General features: G+C 40.0%; 1 protein-coding gene across 6 annotated transcripts in view; it reads left to right on the top strand.

Moving 5' to 3' along the window:
- The first annotated feature begins 1,117 nt into the window (after positions 1-1,117).
- LOC148852689 (FAD/NAD(P)-binding oxidoreductase family protein) overlaps positions 1,118-22,737 on the top strand; it is a 141,533-nt gene continuing 119,913 nt past the window's right edge. For all 6 annotated transcript variants that reach the window (XR_016099658.1, XM_088946921.1, XM_088946919.1 and 3 more), the window contains exons 1-2: positions 1,118-1,447; positions 1,942-2,165. Coding sequence is in view for 5 of the 6 variants with exons in the window: in XM_088946921.1 (XP_088803047.1) it covers positions 1,291-1,447; positions 1,942-2,165 (381 nt within the window). In the remaining variant the exon portion in view is untranslated. The remainder of the gene's footprint in view (positions 1,448-1,941; positions 2,166-22,737) is intronic.

The following is a 22,737-nucleotide window of genomic DNA, read 5'->3' as shown; positions in this document are numbered from 1 at the left end:
TGGTGGTTTGACAAAATCTCCTTTTTTCACCATTGCACTTCGCAAGTTCACTGAACCATCTCTGACGTTCATCGGGTAATTGAAGGGACTAGGGGTGTAAACGGTATTCAAAAATCTGATTTCAAATTTGATATTCGATATAATTGAATCGAATTTGGATATGACCTGATTCGATTCGATAAATATCTGAATTCGACCAATTATTTAATTCTTATATATAATATATAAAATATTCTATATAACTTATATATATAATAATTAAGTTATATAAATAATTAATATATTTATATATTTTATATCAATAAAATATTTATTAATTATATAAAATAATTAATTAATCGAATCGGACATTTAAATATTTAGTCAAATTTGAATTCGAATATTAATTTTTAATATCCATCGGGTATCAAATTGAATTCGACTATTGGATTTTCTAATTGGATTCGAATTCAGTCATCGCATGATCCGATTCGAATTCGATCTGTTTACACCCCTAAAAAGACATCACTCAATGATGTAATGGTGGTACCGTCACCCAAAGCCTATAACTAAGTGCAAAGGGTGCCCCGGCTACTCGACCCCTTTCAGCCGTCCATGAAAAGTAACGACCCGACCCCATAGTGCGAAATGGTGGTTCGGCAGGGTAATATCCAGAGGATCTAAGATGATGTCTCGCATCAATAGAGTTTAGCAATCTCAAATTTCTTTGGCATTTACAGTACTGTTAGAACAAATGTTAAGAAGCAAGGACAAATAATCTAAAGGTTCAGTTTATAAAGAGTACAAATACAAGTCAACCAACTCAAATGGAGTGGAAACTAGTCAGCAGGGTGTATAAATGGAGAGCGGCCAATAAAGTATTCTGTAATGGAGGAAGCCAAAAAAATAAGTATTAAGAGAAACATCTAAGAAAAGGGAAGGTGGAATCGAACCAAATCAAACCCTTTTAACCAGAGCAAAACAAACCGCCAATTTCGGTTGATTCGGTTCGATTTGGCGGTTTTGAAATTAGACGATATAATGAAGATGCTGTTCTTTCTAAAGGCCGTAACCGTAACTGCTTTTGGCAGGATAAAACCGACGTGGACAAATAGAAACCACGTCAACGCTATATCTCACCTGAGGTTTTCTTTCTCTTTGAAACATGGAACGGAAGCTCGACTACCGTCACTTGGCCAGAGGGGATTGTGAAGTTGTTACTTCTCGGGTTTCGATAACATTCTTCCATTCTGTCATTTTATTTTTCTTAAAGTTTAGTTTTCTTTGGCTTTGGTTGTTTGGGTTCCGGCAATGGCGCTCGGCATTCTTCCATGCACTCTCAAATTCAAACTTTTCTCTTTTCACTTCAAATCTCTGCCAGCAAGAAAGCCCATTTTGGCGCGAAATTCAAATGGACTAGAGTTATCCAACGGCTATGCCTCTTCAAAGGCAAAGATTGACTTCCCAGGTCTCTTCTCTCTTTTGCCTTGGCTCTTGATTCGTCGCTTTGTATTTATGTTTCAAGTACTAATAGAGTTATTGTTTACTCTATATGGGGAATTTCGTTATGGGTTTCATTTTGGTATAGAAATGATTTCATGCTGTATTGGGAGAAATAATTCAAGAAGGAGAAACTGTTTGGATGTATTGAATCTTTATTCCCAAATCTGAAACTTGGACTTTATCTGTGATTTTTTTTGGGGGGTGGGGGGGTTGATTTCTTAATAGTTAACTTCTAAATTTTGATGTGGTTAGAATTATATACAAAATCTAGACTAGCCCTTGTGATCTTACATTCTGCTGTTTAAATACAACTACAAACTAAACACTTTCAGAAGGTAAGGGAGGACCGTTTGATTGGACCGACCTGGGGTTATTTCATGAATTAATAATATGTTCACTTAGATATTGTGTAAGTAGTTCAGATAATTTATTCTAGTCTAATCGTGGAATAGAATGCAGGCAAGCCAGAAGCAGATGTGGTTGTCATTGGAAGTGGAATTGCTGGACTGTGTTGTGCAGGCCTTTTGGCTAGATATCAGCAAGATGTTCTTGTATTAGAAAGTCATGATCTACCTGGAGGTGCGGCTCACTCATTTGAGATAAAAGGATACAAATTTGACTCTGGCCCATCTCTGTTCTCTGGATTTCAATCAAGAGGCCCCCAGGCGAATCCTCTTGCCCAAGTAATTATTATGGATTCTTTTTGTCAATGCAGTCTTGTTTGTGACTTAACTCTCATTAGGTGGTTCATCTGCTACTTTTTTCTTTCTAAAATTTTAATCCATGTTTGAAGTTTTTTGATGATATACTTCATTTGTAGGCTCAAACATGCAACATGTATAGAAATAAGTTTGTTGGGGTTACAATGAATATTAGCATCATAGGATTCAAAAGTCATAACTCAATACTGAAATTTGGCATTGTTCGTCTGATATTGATGCCCTTATTCTTTATGCTTAATGTTGTTATAGGCTATGCTAAAGAAAAATTACAAGATTCAAATTTTGGAACAGTGTTCTGACTACTGAGCTTTTAGGGGAGCACTTCTAGGCCAGTTCCACTCCAAATATATAGATCCGGCAGCTTATACTTAGATCCTGCCCTGCCCTGCCCTTTGACATGATTCTTGTTATAGTCTTTCTTGTGTTTCCTGAAATTCATTTTTTTTCAAAGAGTAAATTGAAAATTTTATTTAATAAAAAAGAAAGATACAGTGCAGTAGATGACAACTGACAAGTTGACACTTACCTTGCAAAATGAAACAGCTCTGACCTAAATAGCATATACTGATACAAAACTGAGACAAATTACAACGGTTGACTTTCAAGTACATTACAGAAATTCTCCCCCAAATCTGACCTACTAACTTGATCAAAATCTGGAAGCACCCAGATCCAATCTGCTACTAGATTCCCCACCAGAGCTACAGAGTTTTTGAATTTTTTTATTTATCTTCAAAAATCCTTTTGTTTCTGTTAATGGTTCTATTAATACTAGTTCAATCCTAGGTCTGAAGTAAGAAAGAAAGGGAGAAGAAGAGAAAGAAGAGAAAGAAGGGGTTCAGCCAGAGAGGAAAGTCACTCACTCTTAGCCGACCCACCTTTTATTGTCTGTGCATTAGAATACAAAAGAGAACTCTGTCCCTCATTAAGTACGGGACACACAACTTAAACACAGACAAAATAGATAACTGACCTTTAATTAAATGACAAGTGACTAAACTACCCCTATACTGCTGACTCCAACAGTTTCTTTCATTAAGTATGGGACACACACTGTCCCTCATTAAGTATGGGACACACAACTTAAACACAGACAAAATAGACAACTGACTAAACTACCCTTATACTGCCGACTCCAACAGTTTCTTTCATTAAGTATGAGACACACACTGTCCCTCATTAAGTATGGGACACACAACTTAAACACAGACAAAATAGACAACTGACCTTTAATTAAATGACAAGTGACTAAACTACCCTTATACTGCCGACTCCAACAGTTTCTTTCATTCCACAGAGAATATGGTAAAGGGAAATGCAGCTCCACACTATCCTTGCTTTCCTGCTTCCCCAAAGTCTTGACCAAAAAGAGAAAATTTCTGCTGTTGAACTTGGCTGAAATACTCCTTGCCCAAAGAGGGATGAATAGAATTTCCAAATGATGTTTGCTGTCTTACAAGACAAGAATAGATGGAAGACAGACTCTTCCTCTCTTGGTGGAAAGGGATTCCCCCAGACCCCTCCCATGTGATCTGAAACCAGATGATCCTTTTCCAGTGCCAAGTAGAAAGATTTCACAGTGAATACCCCGTTCTTGCATTCTTTCCACCACATCCCATCCATTGAAGAGGGTGACACCTTAACTTTCTGTAACTTTTCCAGCAGCTGAATACATTCTTCTATCTCTTGATCCAGCAGAGTTCTTCTGAATTTGAGGCACCAAACAGCCTCACCTTCCCTCATCTCAACACATTGATTAGTTTTAATGTGATGCTCAGTCAGCCTGTAAGGTTTCAGGCACACCTCACACAGCTTCCCTACCTCACACCACTCATCCTCCCAAAATCTGATACTTGACCCATTCCTGCAATTCTCTTGGTTATGTGATGGACTCTTGATGGCTATCTGGGATCTTGGGAGGGGTAGACCATAAGAAGGCTTAAACTGCAGCTTTAATGGAGTAGGGCAGTAAGAGATGGAGGTGAGATGACGAGAAGACAAAGGTGATTTCGAACCTGCTACGAAATGGAGACGGGTATTGGTGATTGAAGCAAAAAAATTGTTGTTTGAATAAGAAAAGAATAATGGAAAGTGCTCACTGAAGAGCAGAGAAGAGAAAAGGGCTACTATTTTCTTGTATGAAGAAGTAACGCGATGGCTGAAAGGTTTCTCTGATGGTAAGGTAAACTCTATCAAGAGACTTGGTGGAAGAACTCATTGGTGCAGTCAAGGAAAAGGTATGAAGTAGAGTTGAAGAGTAATATGGAAGGATGGTTCATCACAGTAGCAGAAATCTTTGGAAAAAATGAGAAGTAGGTGATGTGTGCTGGAGGGTAGAGAAAGGAGGTTGGAAGATGTTCACAGGGAAGTTACAGCCAAGGTTCAAAGTATTGATATGCCCCTGTGTATCGGCAGGGGCGTATCGGTACTAAAAACTAACTGCTTAATGTTTTTTTTTTCAAAACTTGATTTCTGGAAATGTTTTTAAGTCTTTTTTTTGTTGAAATAAATGGGGGTCCCGAAACACCTGTAAATAGGTGTGTTGAGACCAAAAGATGCTATATGATACGCCCGATACACGGTGTATCATATCGATACTTTGAGCTTGGTTACAGGAGTTTACGTTGAAGATAGAAGGGGGCAAACTGAAGCAGCTGAGACTCTTAGACATTGGAGATAAATGTCTAGAAATATAAAGGGGGTTTAAATGATGCAACCGAAGATAGAGATGAGCAGTAAGGTGAGATTTGTAAAGAAAGAAAAAAACCACAAATCTCTGTGATCAGCTTGAGTAAGACTCAGAAAATGATGTTGGATGTAGAAGATGGTGATTGGGAAATAAGGTTGGTATTAACGGTAGAAAATGAAATAACAGATTGGAGATGAATATTGAATTTGGTTGTGGAGAAAATCAATATAGGGCAATTGCTATTCTTATGCCCTTTGATTAAAGGAAGGCTATGCTTGATTAGGGGATAGTTAAAGCGTTGAGATTCGAGAAGAAGAAGAAGGAGAAAAAGAAGAAGAAGAGAGGAAGAAGAAGAGTTTTTTGAATAACTCAGGTATGCTACTGTTCACTCCCTGAAGAGTTCCTTTTTAACATTTTAAGAAAATTATAGACGGGCCCTTGAATAGGCACCCAAATACAAAAAAGGATGGAAGGACATAAATGCCCTTACATTCTCAACACTCCCCCTCAAGCTAAGCATAGATATTTGTCATGCCCAGCTTGTTCAAATTGTTGTCAAACTTTGATTTGGAGACACCTTTAGTAAGATAATCAGTCAATTGATCTTCAGACCTCACAAAAGGTAAACAAATCTCTCCACTAGCAACTCTTTCTCTAATGAAATATCGATCAACCTCTATATGCTTTGTACGGTCATGTTGAACAGGATTGTGGTCTATGTTTATGGCTTCTTGATTATCACAATATAATATCATGGAGTATCAATCTGCACTCCCATTTCTGTCAACAAGTTTTTCAGCCATAACTATTTGGAAATTCCATGAGCAATAGCACTATACTCTGCCTCTGCACTAAATCGAGCCACAACTGATTGTTTCTTACTTCTCCAAGATACAACATTACCACCCACCAAGGTACAATAGCCAGAAGTAAATCGTCTATCATCAATAGAACTTGCTTAGTCAACATCAGAATAAGGCTCTACCTTGAGATGCCCATGATTAGAATACAACAGCCATTTTCCTGGACATCCTTTTAAATAGGCTAGTATTCTATTCACTGCTTGCATATGAGATGATTTAGGCTTGTGCATATATTGGCTAACCACACTCACAGCATATGATATATCTGGTCTAGTCAAACACAAGTAGAGAAGGCGACCGACAAGTCTTTGATACACAGTTTTGTCAGGAAGGACATCTCCATCATCAACTCCCAACTTATGATTGGGATCAATGGAGTTTCAACTGGTTTACAATCCAATTTCCCTACTTCCTGAAGTAGATCAAGAACATATTTTCTCTGATAAATATAAATGTCCCTCTTTGACCTTGCGACCTCAATCCCTAGGAAATACCAGAGATTTCCAACTTCTTTAATTTCAAATTCAGTAGCAAGAAAAGACTTTAGTTCTGCAATTTCAGACATATCATCCCCTGTGATAACAATGTCATCAACATATACTATCAACATAGTCACTTTTCCTTTCGATCTCTTGACAAACAAGGTATGGTCAGCTTGAGATTGAGAAAAGCCAATTTTTAAGATAATTTTTGTAAATTTGTCAAACCAAGCTCTAGGGGACTGTTTAAGGCCATAAAGGGATTTCTTCAAACGACAAACCTTTCCTTCACTCCTAGGGATGTTCACTCCAGGAGGAAGTTCCATGTAAACTTCTTCTTGAAGGTCGCCACTAAGAAATGCATTTTTAACATCCATTTGATACAAGGGCCAAGAATAATGGGCAGCAAGAGACATGATAACTCGAATTGAGTTCATCTTGGCTACTGGAGCAAAGGTTTCCTGATAATCAATGCCGTAAGATTGAGTGTACCCTTTTGCCACAAGTCGAACTTTATACCTTTCAATTGAGCCATCAGTTTTATGCTTCAATGTGTAACCCACTTACATCCAACAGGAACTTTGCCCACTGGAAGAGAAACAATTTCCCATGTCTGATTTTTCTCGAGTGCCTCTATTTCCTGGTTCATAGCATCCTTCCAATGAGTGAACTGCACTAGTGCACTGCCTCAGTAACACTGTGAGGGATAAAAACAGAAGCAATGGAAGAGATATAGGCACAATAAGAGGGAGATAAGGTATTATAAGAGACATAATTTGAGATAAGAAATTTAACACATGTCCTTTTTGCTTTACGAACTACAATAGGAAGGTTAAGGTCAGAAACCACACTTGGAGGCTCAATAACAGGTTCACCGCAAGTATCAAAAACAAGAAGAGGTTTAGAATCTAAATTACCCGAGTTTGGGAAGTCAGATTGTAATGGACATTCAATCTCTGGAGTCATCCTTTTTTTCATCTAACGAACCACTGGTGCCAAGACCGAGGAATAGGAGGAGGCATAGGAGGAGTATTACTACCACTACAAGGAGGAAGAGGAGAAGGAGGAGGATCGACAATACCAGTTATAGTTGGAGTAGGAATCAGCATACAAAAAGGATTCCGATCTTCACTAGCATTCTTCCCTGAAGAGAAGGACGAGAAGAGAAAAAGAAGGGAGTAGACTCAAAGAATGTAACATCTTTGAACACATACCTTTTTTCTAGAGCGAGGGTCATAACAATGGTACCCTTTTTGGATTAAAGAATATCCCAAGAAGACACTTAATAGACTTTGGATCAAATTTCAACCTAGGACTCATGTCATGGACGAAACAGACGCACCCAAAGACCTTAAGAGGAAGATGGAAGGTATCCTCATCAGGAAAAAGAAGCTGATGAAAAGACTGGAGATGAAGGGTCCGTGAAGGAAGTCTGTTAATAAGATATACAACTGTTTGTACAACATCCCACCAAAACCAAGTTGGGACATGCATCTGGAATAACAATCCCCTGGCAACTTCAACCACATGTCTGTTTTTCCTTTCTGATACACCATTTTGTTGGGGGGTATGAGGACATGAACTTTGGTGAATTGCTCATTTCTCTTCAAGGAAAGTTTGTAAGTGCTTCTCAAAGTATTCCTTAGCATTGTCAGACCTAATAATCTTAATCCTCTTTTCAAATTGTCTCCACCATATTAAAAAAGCCTTTTATAATTGAAGGAACTTCATCTCGGCTCTTCATCAAATACAGCCAGGTATACCGCGAATAGTCATCAACAAAGATAATAAAATATTTATAACCCCTCATATGTGGAATAGAATAAGGTTCCCAAACATTAGTATGTATTAAATGGAAAGCAACATTACTTCTCTTGTTACTTGCAAAATATGTGGTTCTACATTGCTTTGATAGTTGATAGACTTCACATTGTAGACTAGAACTAGACAAGGACTCAAATAGACTAGGGAACAAAAACTTCAATGAACCAAAAGACACATGCCCAAGACGATGATGCCACAATTTCAATTGACTTAGTTTTTCATCATGACAGGACTCAAATTGACACATTAACCCAAACTTTGGAGACTGATCAAGAAGATAAACTCCATCGGCTTCATGTCCACTACTAATCGTCTTCCTTGTACTCAGATCCTAGAAGACACAATAAGATGGAAAGAATGTTACAAAACAATTATGAGACTTTGTAATAGAGTTAACAGATAAGAGATTTCTATGTAGTTGTGGGACATGGAGAACTGACTTCAGAGAAAGGTTGTTGGTAAGTTTAACTTCACCCAAACCCGAGATTGGGGTCTGAGATCCATCAACAATAGTAATCTTATCTTTCCCTGAAAAAAAGTTTATATGTGGTAAAGTAGGAAGGCATACCAGTCATATGATCACTGGCTCCTGTTTCAATTATCCAAGAGCCAGAGGATGAGACATGACACTCAAGTGCAGTACCTGATTTTGCAAAGGCACTAGAAGGTGTATGTGAACCAGCAGATGTAGGCAACCCACTCTTTTCAAGATGGAGCAAGATGCCTCTCAATTTTTCCATCACATTAGAGGTGTCATGAGTAGATGCCTGAGCAGAAGAATTTCTCTCAAGCATGTGAGTCTGAGAATCATGACTAAGTGTAGCAACATGGGCATTTACCTTCTTTCCGGTTTTAAACTTCTCAGGCTTTAGGTGGGGAGTTAGTTTCCATCACCTATCCTTGGTGTGCCTTGGCTTCTTGCAATATTCACAAGCTACATCTTCAGGTTTACCAGAACTCTGTTTGGGTTTTGTAGACACGAGTTGTGTGCTCACTGATAGGAACTTGCATCATGGCATCCTCCTACTCTCTTCATTTTGCACCAAAGAATATGCCGTGGAGAGTGACAAAATATCAGCACTAAGGATGTGTTGCCTGGTGAAATCATAGTTGACATTTAGTCCAGCAAGAAAATCAAAGACTCGGTTTTTTTCAATGCACTTGTATTGTTCAGCATCAATAGGATCCTTCCACTCTAAAGCTTCTAAATGGTCCATTTCTTCCCAAACTGATTGTAAGGAAGAGAAATAAATGGCCACTGATTTCTCCCCCTGTCACATGTTACATGCTTCTCTTCACGACTGATAGATTCTAGTAGTGTTCTTCACTTGAGAATAAGTTGAAGTTAACCTATCCCAAATGTCCTTAGCTGTTGGAAGGAACATATAGTTGCGGGCAATGTGAGGTTGCATAGAGCATAGCAGCCATGACATAACCAACAAATTATTCTGCTCCCATTTGGAATAATTTGGATCTTCAGGCTTCGGCTTAGCTTCCTTACCAGTAATAAACCCAAGCTTACCTCTTTCTCCGATTGTGAGCTTAGCTGATTGAGACCATTCAAGAAAATTTGTTCCATCAAGTTTTACAGTAGTAATTTGCCCTCCAATACTATCATTACTTCCCAGGAGGACATAGTTAGGTATGTACACATCCTTGTGTGAGTCCATTGATCACCACCCCTCTAAAAACACTTTTCTCACCAACATCACAATCTCCCAACATTAGCTGAACACCTAAACATCTTTCCTTAAAGGTTAAACACATGCCACAACAATAAATAGAAGAAAAAAGGGTGCTGGCGGCAAAATAGGGGGGAAAAATTCCCAAAAAAGGTTTTAGGGCTCCAAAAAATCTGAGACTGCTTCCTGTAATCTCAGAAAATTACCACACATCAAAGTCAAGTGGGTTTAACAGCCACTAGCCCACCATGCGAGCATGCAAGCCCTAAACTCCAAATCTGTAATTTTCACCAATTTCCATTAAAAAATCCAAGAAAAATGTAAAAAGGCTTCAAACCTCCATGAAATGTATATCAAAATTCCTCTAAAAATGAGGCGCATCAAGGGGTACCAAAATCGCACATGAACGCCGCCGATTGTACGGGCGGCTACGTCAATCGGCGGTGTGCTGACGTCAGCAGGTTCTTCTGTGAATCATGACCAGCGGAAGATGCTCTTGTTGATCTTCCGATGCTCTGTTACCAAGTTAAAGCAGTTGAGATTCGAGAAGAAGAAGAAGAAGAAGAAGAAGAAGAAGAAGAAGAAGAAGAAGAAGTGAGGAAGAAGAGTTTTTTGAATAACTCAGGTGTGTTACTGTTCACAGCCTGAAGAGTTTCTTTTTAACATTGTAAGAAAATTACAAATGGGCCCTTGAATAGGCGCCCAAATACAAAAAGGAGGAAAGGACATAAATGCCCTTACATTCTCAACAGGGATGAAGATGTACGTATCTTGACAGGCTGAGGTAGGCATGGTTATGGTGGAAAAATGGCATACCTCATGTAACTAGAAGAAAATAAGTGATGGAAGTTTTAAGATTAATCTAGTGGAGCTTCCATTTAATTTGTGGAAGGAGATGATTCTTGACAGAATAGTAAGAGGCCTGGGAGGAATTTTTGAAGCATATAATGTGCTTGACCCGTTTACTACAAGAGTTTTTTCGATCATTGGGTTGAAACCAGACGATGTGCCTTGATCCATTGAAGCGTATAATATCCTTGACCTGTATGTTGCAAGACTTCAAATCATTGGGGGTGAAACCAGGCGATGTGCCTCGATTCATTGAAGTGCTTTCGAATGGTCTGTCAAGCAAGGTTTGGCTGGTAACAGAAGTCAAAGTGTCATTGTGGAAGGGCTCTTCCAAGGTTGAAAATGATGGTGAGGTGGCGGGGTAGTGTACATGGAGGAGGAGGAGAGGATAGGGTTGAACATGTAAGGAGGAAATTAAATAAGGAAAACGAAAAGACTAATAAGGGAGATCAAGCAATGATATCGCCTAGACAAGAATTTAATCCAAATAAGTTTGAAAACAAAAAGAAAGGGACAGAAGTAAAATCTTATGTAGAGGCCATTAAACGAGGTGTTATGTCAAACCCTGGGTGGGGACCACTTGATAGGAAAATGGCACAGAGTGAGAATAAATAAGAGCTGGCTGGATGATGGAATAACTGAGTTTGTGAACCGGTTCAAGGAAGGACTGATTCACATGAATCGTGAACCTAAAGGATCAGTTGGGGACACAGACAACTGTATATCTTCGTCCCCAATTGCTGTTCAGTTGAAAACAGGATCTTAGTGGCAATCGAAGCAATGGAATCCAAAGCTAGAGTATCAAATGAATACTAGATGGTTTCTTGCTAGTCACCCTAATCCTAGGTATACTGGGGTATGATCAGCTGACTATAAGGATGAGAATAGAGGTTGGATTGATTGTACTATGTGGAACGATGAGGATTTATATACTGGCAACTATTGGATAGGATGCTAGAATTTTAGCTAGGTCTACTAGAGCTTCTCCTTGGAAGGATATTCTTTCTATTTTACCTTATTTTTTTACCTTTTATTAGGTATGGTCAGCATTCTAAATTACACATATTCCCTTTAGAATTTTACTGTTCACTCCCACAAGGAAAGATTTATATTAGGTGTAAGTTACACATATTCCCTTAGCTATAGGCACCCGAATACAAATAGATGGAAAAAGACAAATAAGCCTTTGCAAACAAAACATATTTTCAACACTCTCCCTCAACATGAGCTTAGATATCTATCATGCCTAGCTTGCCAAGATTGTTGTCAAGTTTCAGTTTGGTAACCCCCTAGGCTAAACAATTAGCTAGTTGATCTCCTGACTTGATCTCCACTAGAAATTCTCTCTCTAATGAAGTGTTTGTACACTTCAATATGTTTTGTGTGCTAATGTGTACAATGTTTATGGCAGATTGATTATCACTATATAGCCACATTGGAACTTCTTCTTCTTCTTCTTCTTACATTCCAATCTCTATCAGCAAACTCTTCAACCATAGCAACACCATGAGCCATTGCTTTGTATTCAGTTTCAGCACTGGATCGAGTTACAATAATAGATTGTTCCTTACTTCTCCATGACACTACATTGCCACCGACAAGCCTACCTTTCAAATGGACAAGTATCTTATTTATAGCCAACATATGAGATGTTCTAGGTGTTAGACAGTTTTGTATGCCCTTAGCTTCAATCTGATTTGATGTACTTTTGTTATTTAGTGGAAATAAATAAAGTGCATGTTTGATTCATATTGTTTGGTTTAATTCTGTGTAAAACCCTAAAACTGGACATTTATAGAGACTCGTGTTAGTTTTAAATGATCACAGCCGTTGGATAAGTCTGGGGAGATTTATCCTGCCAAGGCTAATGCTGGTGTGCCACCAAGTGTTGGGATGGCCTGTCTCAGCCATCAGGGTAAGACCCGAGGCACATGCAGTATGGGATTACTTGAATCCTTGAACCGGACCAGATTTCCAGTATTGCCCTGGACCTTGGAGATAGATGGGAAAAACTGGAAAGTTACACCTGACCCCTAGACTCGATTATGACATTTCACTAGGTGTTGGATCGGGCTGCCTTTGATATGCCAATCAGTGAGATCCTTAGCGGGATCAAAACCTGGGTATGTTGGGGCAGTTTGAGAATTCATCTGAGTGGGTGATCATAGTGACAGAATCAGCCACTTTGTCGGACAAAGGGTAATGATCGGGAATGCACTCTCTCTGATGGAAACCAAACTGCCGGCAGTTGATTTCAATCGTTGGAATTTTGTTTTGCAAAATTAATATATTTATATATATATGTACGGTTTCGAATTGTTTGCAAATGGTTTTAATTCCCGGGATCCATGTGAGAGGAGAGTGCGGCACTGTTCCTTGCAGCCGAGGGAGAGGTCCTCTCTTGTCGGGCAGTGCTTGATCATTAAGGGCTGAGAGGTTAAGTGTAAGACCATTGAGGATAATACCTGATGGGCTAATCTTGCACCTGCCCACAGTCACTGGGTTTTTATAAGATGGCTTGGCCCAGGGACCACTTAATGTAAGTGTTGGGCCCATAGGGTCCATATGATGGACTCAAGGGGTTCATTGAGTTTTTCAGTGAATTCGACTGGGCCTTGTTTTAGAGGCTGGGCCGAACCCATGTGGCTGATGTGTAGATCAATGCTTGGGTCCCATGCCATACAAAGAAGCCCAACTGGGCAGCAGATTGGAAAGTAATTAGACACTGAACACTTAATAGGCCAGAAGCCCATTTTGAGGTGGGCTGATATGATCACCCATCCTTGGGGCGAATCTGAGATTAATGTTAGTAAAAGGATTGGGCCTTTAGCCTTATCCACTCTTGGAGACCAAATTCAAATTAGATTTGAATCTGGTAACCTCCTGATAAGATCAGGAGTAAGCTAACTTTATCTGCAGACAGGATTAAGATTATCCCCTATCCAAATACTGATTTGGATTGGGATAACTCCTAATTAGGAGGATTCTTAATCAAGAAGAAAGGAGGAAAAACCCTAACCAAGAAAGAGAAAATATCAGATTTCGAACCACCTTGAAGAGATAGGATATCTCCTGCGAATTGAGATAGGATCTCATTCATACTCCAGAAAAAGAAAAAGGCAGTTCAGCCCTTTCGCCTTTAGAGTTCTCCTCCTGCCGCCGCCATATTTTTTGCAAGATTAGATCTTTGCAGAAAAGGAAAGTCAAGAAATCTGTTCTTGACATTAGTCTTGCAACAAAGACTAAAAGGATTCAGTGTTTAGTGTTTCTAGAGGATTCTTGTGAAGGATCCAGTGTGTAGGACGCACCCTGCTGGTTCTGTTCCATCCATAGCTGTGTCATCTTCAGCAGGAACGGATCTTGGAGCATTCTTTGGGCGTGAACACCAACTTTGGGAGATACTGCTTCTCCGGATCAGGTATATTCCTCCCATTTATCTTTTGGTACAGATCTGGTTTGATTATGGTTCAAGTAGGATCCTTGAATATTGTATTCTAAACTTAGGGAATATGATTCCCAGTTGGGAGAAGGTAGGAAATTTTTGAAATTCGCCCACCCATTCCGCAACCTTTATGGCGTCCATTAGATGGATCCTACCCTTCTTTCACTAGGCTTGTGCATGTATTGGCTCATTACACTTATTGCATATGATATATCAAGCCTAGTCAAACATAGGTAAAGGTGACCAACCAGCCTTTGATAAGCACCTTTGTTTGGAAGAATATTTCCATTATCAACACTCAGGTTATGATTGGGATCAATTAGAGTTTCCGTTGGTTTGCACACGATTTGCACACTTCTTGAAGTAATTTAAGGACATATTTTCTCTATGATATAACAATTCCTTTCTTCGATCTTGCAACTTTAATCCCAAGAAAATACTTGAGATTACCTAGATCCTTAATCTCAAATTCAGAAGCAAGAAATGATTAAAATTAAGTAATTCCAAAGGTGTCGTCTCTAGTGATCACAATATCATCAACATATACTATTAGAATAGTCACATGATCATAAACTCTTCTTATGAATAAAGTATGATCAGCTTGAGATTGTGTGAACCCAATCTTCACCATGGCTTTCCGAAATCTATGAAATTGAGCTATAGGAGATTGCTTGAGGCCATAGAGAGATTTCTTCAAACAACATACTTCTCCCTTACTATTAGGGAAGCTCATACTAGAAGGAAGGTCTATGTAAACCTCTTCTTGAAGAACACCACGAAGAAATGCATTCTTCACATCCATTTGATACAAAGGCCATGAGAAGTGGCAAGGGAGGAGATTACTCGGATGGAGTTCATTTTAGCCATAGGAGGATATGTCCCCTAATAACCAATGACATAATTTTGAGTATATCCTTTTGCTACTAGTTGAGCCTTATATCTTGTTAAGAATGATTAGATAGGGGTGTTTTTGGTCTTTTTCTCCTTTCTTATACTCTCTCAGTATATGGGCACCCCAGATAGGGGCCTTCTTGTAATTATTATTTTCTCAAATTATAAAGTAATCTTTTGAGGGTGTGAACAGTGAATAACACACACCTCTCGACACTTGCTCTCTTTTCCTCTTCTTCTTCTTCTTCTTCTGTTCTCTTCTCTTCTTCCTCTCTTGAAACCCTAGTTTCTACAACTTTGTATCAGAGGCGGTAGAAGCATCTGGGAGTTGGTTCTCTGCTGATCTCCTACCTAAAGACAAAATGTTGACATCAGACCGCTGCCGGATGATGTTAGCAGTCAATATAGGTGCCAGCGGCAGTCTATGAAACCAACACAATTTGATTTGCCCTGATTTTAGAAAAATTTTGGTATGGCTCTTGTCATCATATGAAACTTCTATGATTTTTGGTGGATTTTTCAAGGAAAAAATTGCAGAAATTCCAGATCTGATGTCAAGCCATGTACAACAGGTTTAGTTATATTTTTCTGCTATAAAACCTAGACCATTCAGGCCATTTTTCAATTTGGGATTGACGGGAATTGGTCCCATAATTTTCTGAGCACTATATAATTTTTGGGATATTTTTTTCTCTCTATTTTTTTGCCAACCTAGTTTTTTGAATCTTCCTTTGGTTCTTAACCATGTGGTAACCTAGTTTTTAGGTCTGGAACCTCGGTTAAAGTGTTAGGGGTCCTTTTTGGTTGGTGAAAAGGTGTCTTGTTAGAATATGGAGTCATCTAAGTATTTTCAAATAGTTCCCGATGTGCTCCTGGGAACTATAGATATTTCTAGTGGTATGATAACTACTGTTAAACTGGATGGAACTAATTTTTTAAAGTGGTCTCAGTCTACTAAACTTACCATTACTGGGAGGGGTAAATTGGGATTCATCATAGGAAGGGAAGTGAAGCCGAGTCCTAAAGACCTAAAATTTGCAAGTTGGGAACAGGACAACTCCCTTGTTACGTCATGGCTGATTTGCTCAATGCAACCTCATATTGCCCGAAATTACATGTTTCTTCCATCTTCCAATGATATCTAGAATAGGGTAGTTGCTACTTGTTCCCAAGTTAACGATATTGCTAGTGTATTAGCTTCAGATGGAAGCTTGTAGTATGTGTCAAGGGGAGAGATTTCTCGGTATGTATTTCTCTTCTCTACAGTCTATTTGGGAAGAAATGGATCACTTGAAATCTCTAGTTTGGAAGGACCCTGAAGATGGTGAGAAGTATTGGAAGTACATAGAGGAGAATAGAGTCTTTGATTTTTTGGCAGGTTTAAACCTGGAGTTTGATTTCACTAGGCAACACATTCTTAGTGTAGGCGTTGTCTCTCTTTCTACTGCTTACTCTCTTGTACAAGGGGAAGAAAGCCAAAGAACCGCCATAATGCAATCCTCTGTGAGTGATCATTATGCCTTTCTGTCATCTCGACCCCCATTGCAGAGAAGGTCGAGGATGTTATTTGTGAGTACTATTGCAAGAAGCCAAGACACTAAAGAAAGTTGTTGGAAGCTCAATCCTCATCTAAAACGTAGAAGTACAAAGCTGGGAAGAAGGCAATTCTCACTTGGATATAGATGGTAATGATGCTTAACCCTCGGATGTGCTTGACTCCTCTGATGTGATGGACAAACTCATGAATATATTGTTGTAGCTAGAGAAGGGTGGTACATCCTTCTCATCTCGTTCTGGACTTAGTAATCTATCTAGTTCATATGCCAAGGCAGGTACTACACTTTCTTGTTCCACCTCCTTTAGCCCATGGGTTGTAGACTATAGGGCCAGTGCCCATATGACTGGTATGCCTTCATATTTTACCTCATATAAGTTAACCCCACGGAAGGGCAAGCTTACTGTTGCTGATGGATCTCAGACCCCAATCTCGGGGCAGGATGAACTCAGAATCACTAATAACTGTAGAGAAGATGGGCCGAATGGCCCATAGACTGTCATTTCATGTTATGTTATGTTTCTCTCTATTGTGGGCCTTATTCTGGGCCCATACTATGTAATATTCTGTTTTTTGTATTTTCCTGCTCACTCAAGGGCCTCTCTGTAATTTGTCAAAGATTAACTTATTAATAAGATGTTTAGAGTGTTAGAGAGGGGTTATGTTCGAACCTCTTACTCTCTAACACTCATTGCCGCCAGCTCTCTCTTCTCTTCCTCTCTTGTTTGTTCATTTTCTGGTTTGCATCTAATCTCAAACAGTTCCATACATCAAGTGGGCTATTTTTCAACTTGGTATCAGAGCGGGCCATTGCTTGGCATGTCCCTCATGTGGTTCTAGTTCAGCCAACTACATGAGGAGGTTCTAGGGCTGAAAGTTTACAGTCATCCGCCTGGTTCTTGGAGGTCATTGGAGGGTGCCCAAGTTTCTATACACTTGGAGAAGGGTTCGGTGACCAGGAAGAATCAGAGAGCAAGTTGTTTGGCCTGATTTGAAATCAGAGAAAAGGACTTTCGAAGTTATCTCAGAGAACAAGTGTTCGGCCTGGTTTATAGTTCAAACCAGAGACTCTCTTGCTGTAAGTCTTTTCTCAGTCCTTTGCTGAGTTATTTTTTGTTGTTTGGGAGGACTATTAAAGCATTCAAAGCCCACATACATTTGGCCCACTGTTGCTGGACTGTTTTTCTGGGTTGTTTTGGAAGTGCTATTCGGCTGATTATTGGACTGCTGAGCTGCTGAAACTGATCTAAAACTAAGTGGCACTAGTCTCATCTTCATCCCAGCCTCTTCTTGGACCTATATTGAACACCTTGAAGTGGTTTCTTCTAGTTAACAGTAGGTTGTTAACTACTGCACACTGAGTGTTCGACAAAAGGTCTCTTAAGGATTGTGGCCCTGTTTTCTTCTCTTTGGGACAACGGCTGTTGAGAACCTGAAATACCTTGTGATTAGAGGTTTGTTGGGTGTCCTTTAAAGGGTGAAACAGTAAAGAAAAAACTACCACCGAACTGGACTGTCACAGTTATCAAGTCTGAACTGATTCTGTGAGCTAGTTGTTGTTGCCTATTCAGCTCAAACTAAACTCATCAAGACCCCAGTACCTTGAGAAACCTATTAAAAATCCTAATTGGAGCCTTTACATGATGGATTTCTCAAGCCTTGAAAACAAGAATGCTGCTGAATACGGACAGATTTTGGGAACCCCAACTGATTCTATGCTGGCTGTAACTACAGTTAAGCTTGATGGGACCAACTACTTGGCTTGGTCACAATCAGTGAAAATCCACATTTGTAGCAAAGGAAAATGGGGTTTTATTTCTGGGAGCAAGAAAGCTCCTCCAGAGGATGATCCATCTTATGAGAGATGGGTACAAGAAAACTACACAGTGATTGGGTGGCTTGTGAACTCAATGCAGCCACAGATTAGTCAGCATTATCTGTGGATGAACTCGGCTAAAGAAATTTGGGATAGTGTTGCAGAAACTTACTCCCAGAAGTTGAATGTTGCCAAAGCTTACAAACTGAGAAGTGATGTGAAGAATTTAAGACAGGGGGGGAAGTCACTTGCAGCATACTTCTCAGCCCTAAAATCTATATGGCAAGAGATTGATTTGATAGAGGCCGTGACATGGGATACCCCTAAGGATGCTGAAACATATAGGAAATTGGTTGAAAGGAATAGGATCTTTGAGTTCTTGACAGGGCTGAATTCTGAATATGACATTACAAAGCAAAACATCTTGTCCAAGGAAGATGTTTCATTGTCTCAAGCACATGCTTTGGTCAGCAGTGAAGAAAGCAGGAGGCAAGTGCAGGTTCAAGGGGTCAGTATCAATGATCATTTTGCAAATATGGAAATCAAACCCAAAGGGGTTACAGGAGCCCCCAGTGGCACAGGAAAGAAGGAGGTGGTGTGTGAATATTGCAAGAAGCCGAAACACACTAAGGACAAGTGCTGGAAATTGCATCCCAGTCTTGTCCCTATCCGATTCCAGAAGAAGAATGACAGTAGAAAGACAGGAAGTGCACATACAGCCACAAGTACAGATACAGAGTTTGAGTCTGTAAGTGCACAATTGGAAGCCATGAAAGCTGATTATGAGAAGTTTGGAAGGATGATCAGCCAGCTTGAAGGTGTAACTTCATCATCCAACCCTTCTGGAAGTCCAGCCACCTCTGCATTTGCTCACTCAGGTATAAGGGCTTCTGCTAACCATGCATCTACCTCAGGTAATCCCAAGACCCCTTGGATCATTGACTCAGGTGCTTCTGATCACATGACCAACCTTTCCACTTTGTTTGTGTCATATGATTTGCTTCCTGGTCGTGACAAAATCACCTTAGCTGATGGTTCTCTTGCCCCCATTTCTGGCAAGGGAATTGTCAAGCCTACAGGCTCTTTACTTTTATCTTCCACTCTTCATGTACCTAAGTTAAATACCAACTTGTTATCTGTAAGTAGTTTGACCAAGTCATTGAATTGTTGTGTAACCTTTTTCCCTTCTCACTGTGTGTTTCAGGACCTGAAGTCTCGGAAGGTGATTGGGAGTGGCCATGAAGCGAATGGAATATACTTGCTCGACACCCCTGGCCAATGCTTTGATCATCCCAAGAATGCTGCTTTTGGTTCTACTTCTTCAGAGTCAGTCAGTCAAATTATGTTGAGTCATTGTCGGTTGGGTCATTTACCTTTTTTTGCTTTAAGTCATTTGCTTCCCAAACTGTTTAAGGGAGTCAGTGTGTCCAGTCTCAATTGTGAGTCATGTCAGTTGTCAAAGCATTGTAGAAAAAAATTACCCTGTGAGCAATAAAAGATCCTCTTTTCTTTTTCATATTGTACACTCTGATGTGTGGGGGCCTTACCACTTATCCTCTATGGGGGGCTACAAATACTTTATCCTGTTCATTGATGACTTTTCTAGATTCACTTGGATATACTTAATGAAATCCCGAGACGAAGTCCTGAGACTTGTGAGGCAATTTCATGAGCTTGTTTTGACTCAATTTGGTACCAGAATTAAGGTTTTCAGATCTGACAATGCAAAAGAGTATTTTGAGAAGAGCTTATCCTTGTATCTCTCTGACATGGGGGTTATTCACCAAAGCTCCTGTGTTAGAACCCCTGAACAAAATGGAGTTGCTGAGAGAAAAAATAGACATATTGTTGAAGTTGCAAGGAGCCTTTTATTTGCCTCACATGTTCCCACAAGATTTTGGGGTGATGCTGTACTTACTGCTACCTATCTCATAAACCGTATGCCATCCAGGGTTTTAGGGTTTAAATCCCCCTTCAGTCTTCTTCATCCAGATAAGGATCTCTTCCCAATTCCTCTTCGTGTGTTTGGTTGTACCTGTTATGTTCACATTCCAAGTGTGCAGAGACACAAGTTTGAACCAAAAGCCCACAAATGCATATTCCTCGGTTACTCCCCCACACAAAAGGGTTATTGTTGTTTTGATCCAAAGACTGGCACCAGACATGTCTCTATGGATGTTACCTTTGATGAACTTTCTCCTTTTTATGGTTCCTCTCAGGAAGGACATTGTCAACAGGGGGAGAGTCTGACACAAGTTTTTGCTCTTCCCCTTCCTGTCCCAGTTCAGTCTCTTGACAAATCTGTATCCTCACAAAATGAATCAAAGGAGGATCAGCCACTTCATTCCTCTTGTCCTAGTGCTCCTATTTCTTTACCTCCTCGTCCTACCCATAATCCCAAAGTGTATCAAAGGCAGAGATCCAGGAATGAGCAAGTGGTTTCCCTTACAACAGATGAGGCTCATACCCTCCCAATCACAGATGAGGTAACAGGTATTGCTTCAGCTCCCTTGGAATCCCCCTTCCCAGATCTTGATGTCCCCATTGTTGTTAGGAAAGGAAAGCGGAAGTGTACTGCACACTACATTTCCAAACACCTTTCTTATGACTTACTTTCCCCTTCATATTGTGCCTACCTCTCTTCAGTTGCTTCTAACCCCATTCCTAGGTCTGTATCAGAAGCTCTTGGGATTCCAGAATGGAGAGATGCCATGCAGGCTGAAATGGATGCTCTACATGAAAATGGTACTTGGGAGGTGGTGGATTTGCTTGAAGGGAAGGATCCAGTTGGATGCAAGTGGGTTTTTACCATTAAATACAGGGCAGATGGGACTATTGAGAGGTACAAGGCCAGACTTGTTGCAAAGGGCTACACACAGACATATGGGATTGACTATCTGGAGACTTTTGCCCCTGTTGCTAAGATGACATCTGTGAGGGTTCTTTTATCTCTGGCAGCTCACTTTGATTGGCCTCTCTATCAGTTAGATGTAAAGAATGCATTTCTGAATGGTGACTTACGTGAGGAGGTCTACATGTGTCTTCCTCCAGGAATGTATGGGAAAGATATGCACGGAAAGGTATGTAAACTGAAGAAATCTCTTTATGGCCTCAAACAATCTCCTAGAGCCTGGTTTGAGAGATTTAGAGCTGCACTTGTTAAATTCGGCTATGTTCAGACACAGTCAGATCATACTCTTTTTGTGAAGAAAAGTGGGTCTCTAGCAGTGTATCTCATTGTGTATGTTGATGACATTATAGTGACTGGTGATGATGCCTCTGGCATTCTGGGCCTTAAGTCTTTCCTCTGTACAGAATTTGAGATTAAGGATCTGGGGGAGTTGAGATATTTCCTTGGCATAGAAGTTGCCAGATCCAGGGATGGGATTCTTATTTCCCAGAGGAAATATGTCCTTGATTTGTTGTCTGAAACTGGAAAATTGGGTGCAAGACCAGCTGCAACTCCTATTGATATGAGTCACAAACTTTCAGCTTCGGATGGAACTTTGTTGGAAGACAAAGGGGTCTTTCAGAGACTTCTTGGGAAGCTTTTGTACCTGTGCATGACTAGGCTAGATATCGCGTATACTGTCAGTTGCATTAGCCAGTTCATGCATGCTCCTAGAGATACCCATATGGCAGCAGCAGAACGGATTTTGTGCTATCTGAAAGGCTCTCCAGGAAAAGGAATTCTATTTGCCAAACATGGTCATCTGAAACTTGAAGCCTATACTGATGCTGATTGGGCTGGAAATATTGATGATAGAAGATCTACTTCAGGGTATTGCAGTCTGGTGGCTGGTAATGTTGTCTCTTGGAGGAGTAAGAAACAAACAGTTGTGGCTCGATCCTCCGCAGAAGCAGAATATAGAGCCATGGCACATGGAGTCTCGGAATTATTGTGGCTAAGGTCCTTAATGGAAGAACTTGGGGTAGATCATGACAAACCCATGATGTTGTACTGTGATAATCAGGCTGCCATCAACATTGCTCACAACCCGGTACAACATGATAGAACCAAACATATTGAGGTTGATAGACACTTTATTCGTGAAAGAGTCTCCTCCGGTGAAGTGTGTCTTCCATTCATTACTTCTGAAGGACAACTGGCAGATTTTCTCACCAAGGGCATTTCCAAGGCAAGGCTTCAACATGACACTGGCAAGCTGGGCATGATTAACATCTATGCTTAGCTTGAGGGGGAGTGTAGAGAAGATGGGCCGAATGGCCCATAGACTGTCATTTCATGTTATGTTATGTTTCTCTCTGTTGTGGGCCTTATTCTGGGCCCATACTCTGTAATATTCTGTTTTTTGTATTTTCCTACTCACTCAAGGGCCTCTCTGTAATTTGTCAAAGATTAACTTATTAATAAGATGTTTAGAGTGTTAGAGAGGGGTTATGTTGGGACCTCTTACTCTCTAACACTCATTGCCGCCAACT

This window comes from Nelumbo lutea, chromosome 5 (genome assembly GCF_056320005.1).
Source record: "Nelumbo lutea isolate HS-2025 chromosome 5, American lotus-T2T, whole genome shotgun sequence".
Lineage (NCBI taxonomy): Eukaryota > Viridiplantae > Streptophyta > Magnoliopsida > Proteales > Nelumbonaceae > Nelumbo > Nelumbo lutea.
The sequence above is the reverse complement of the archived record's forward strand: the minus strand, read 5'-3'. Positions and strand labels throughout refer to the sequence as shown.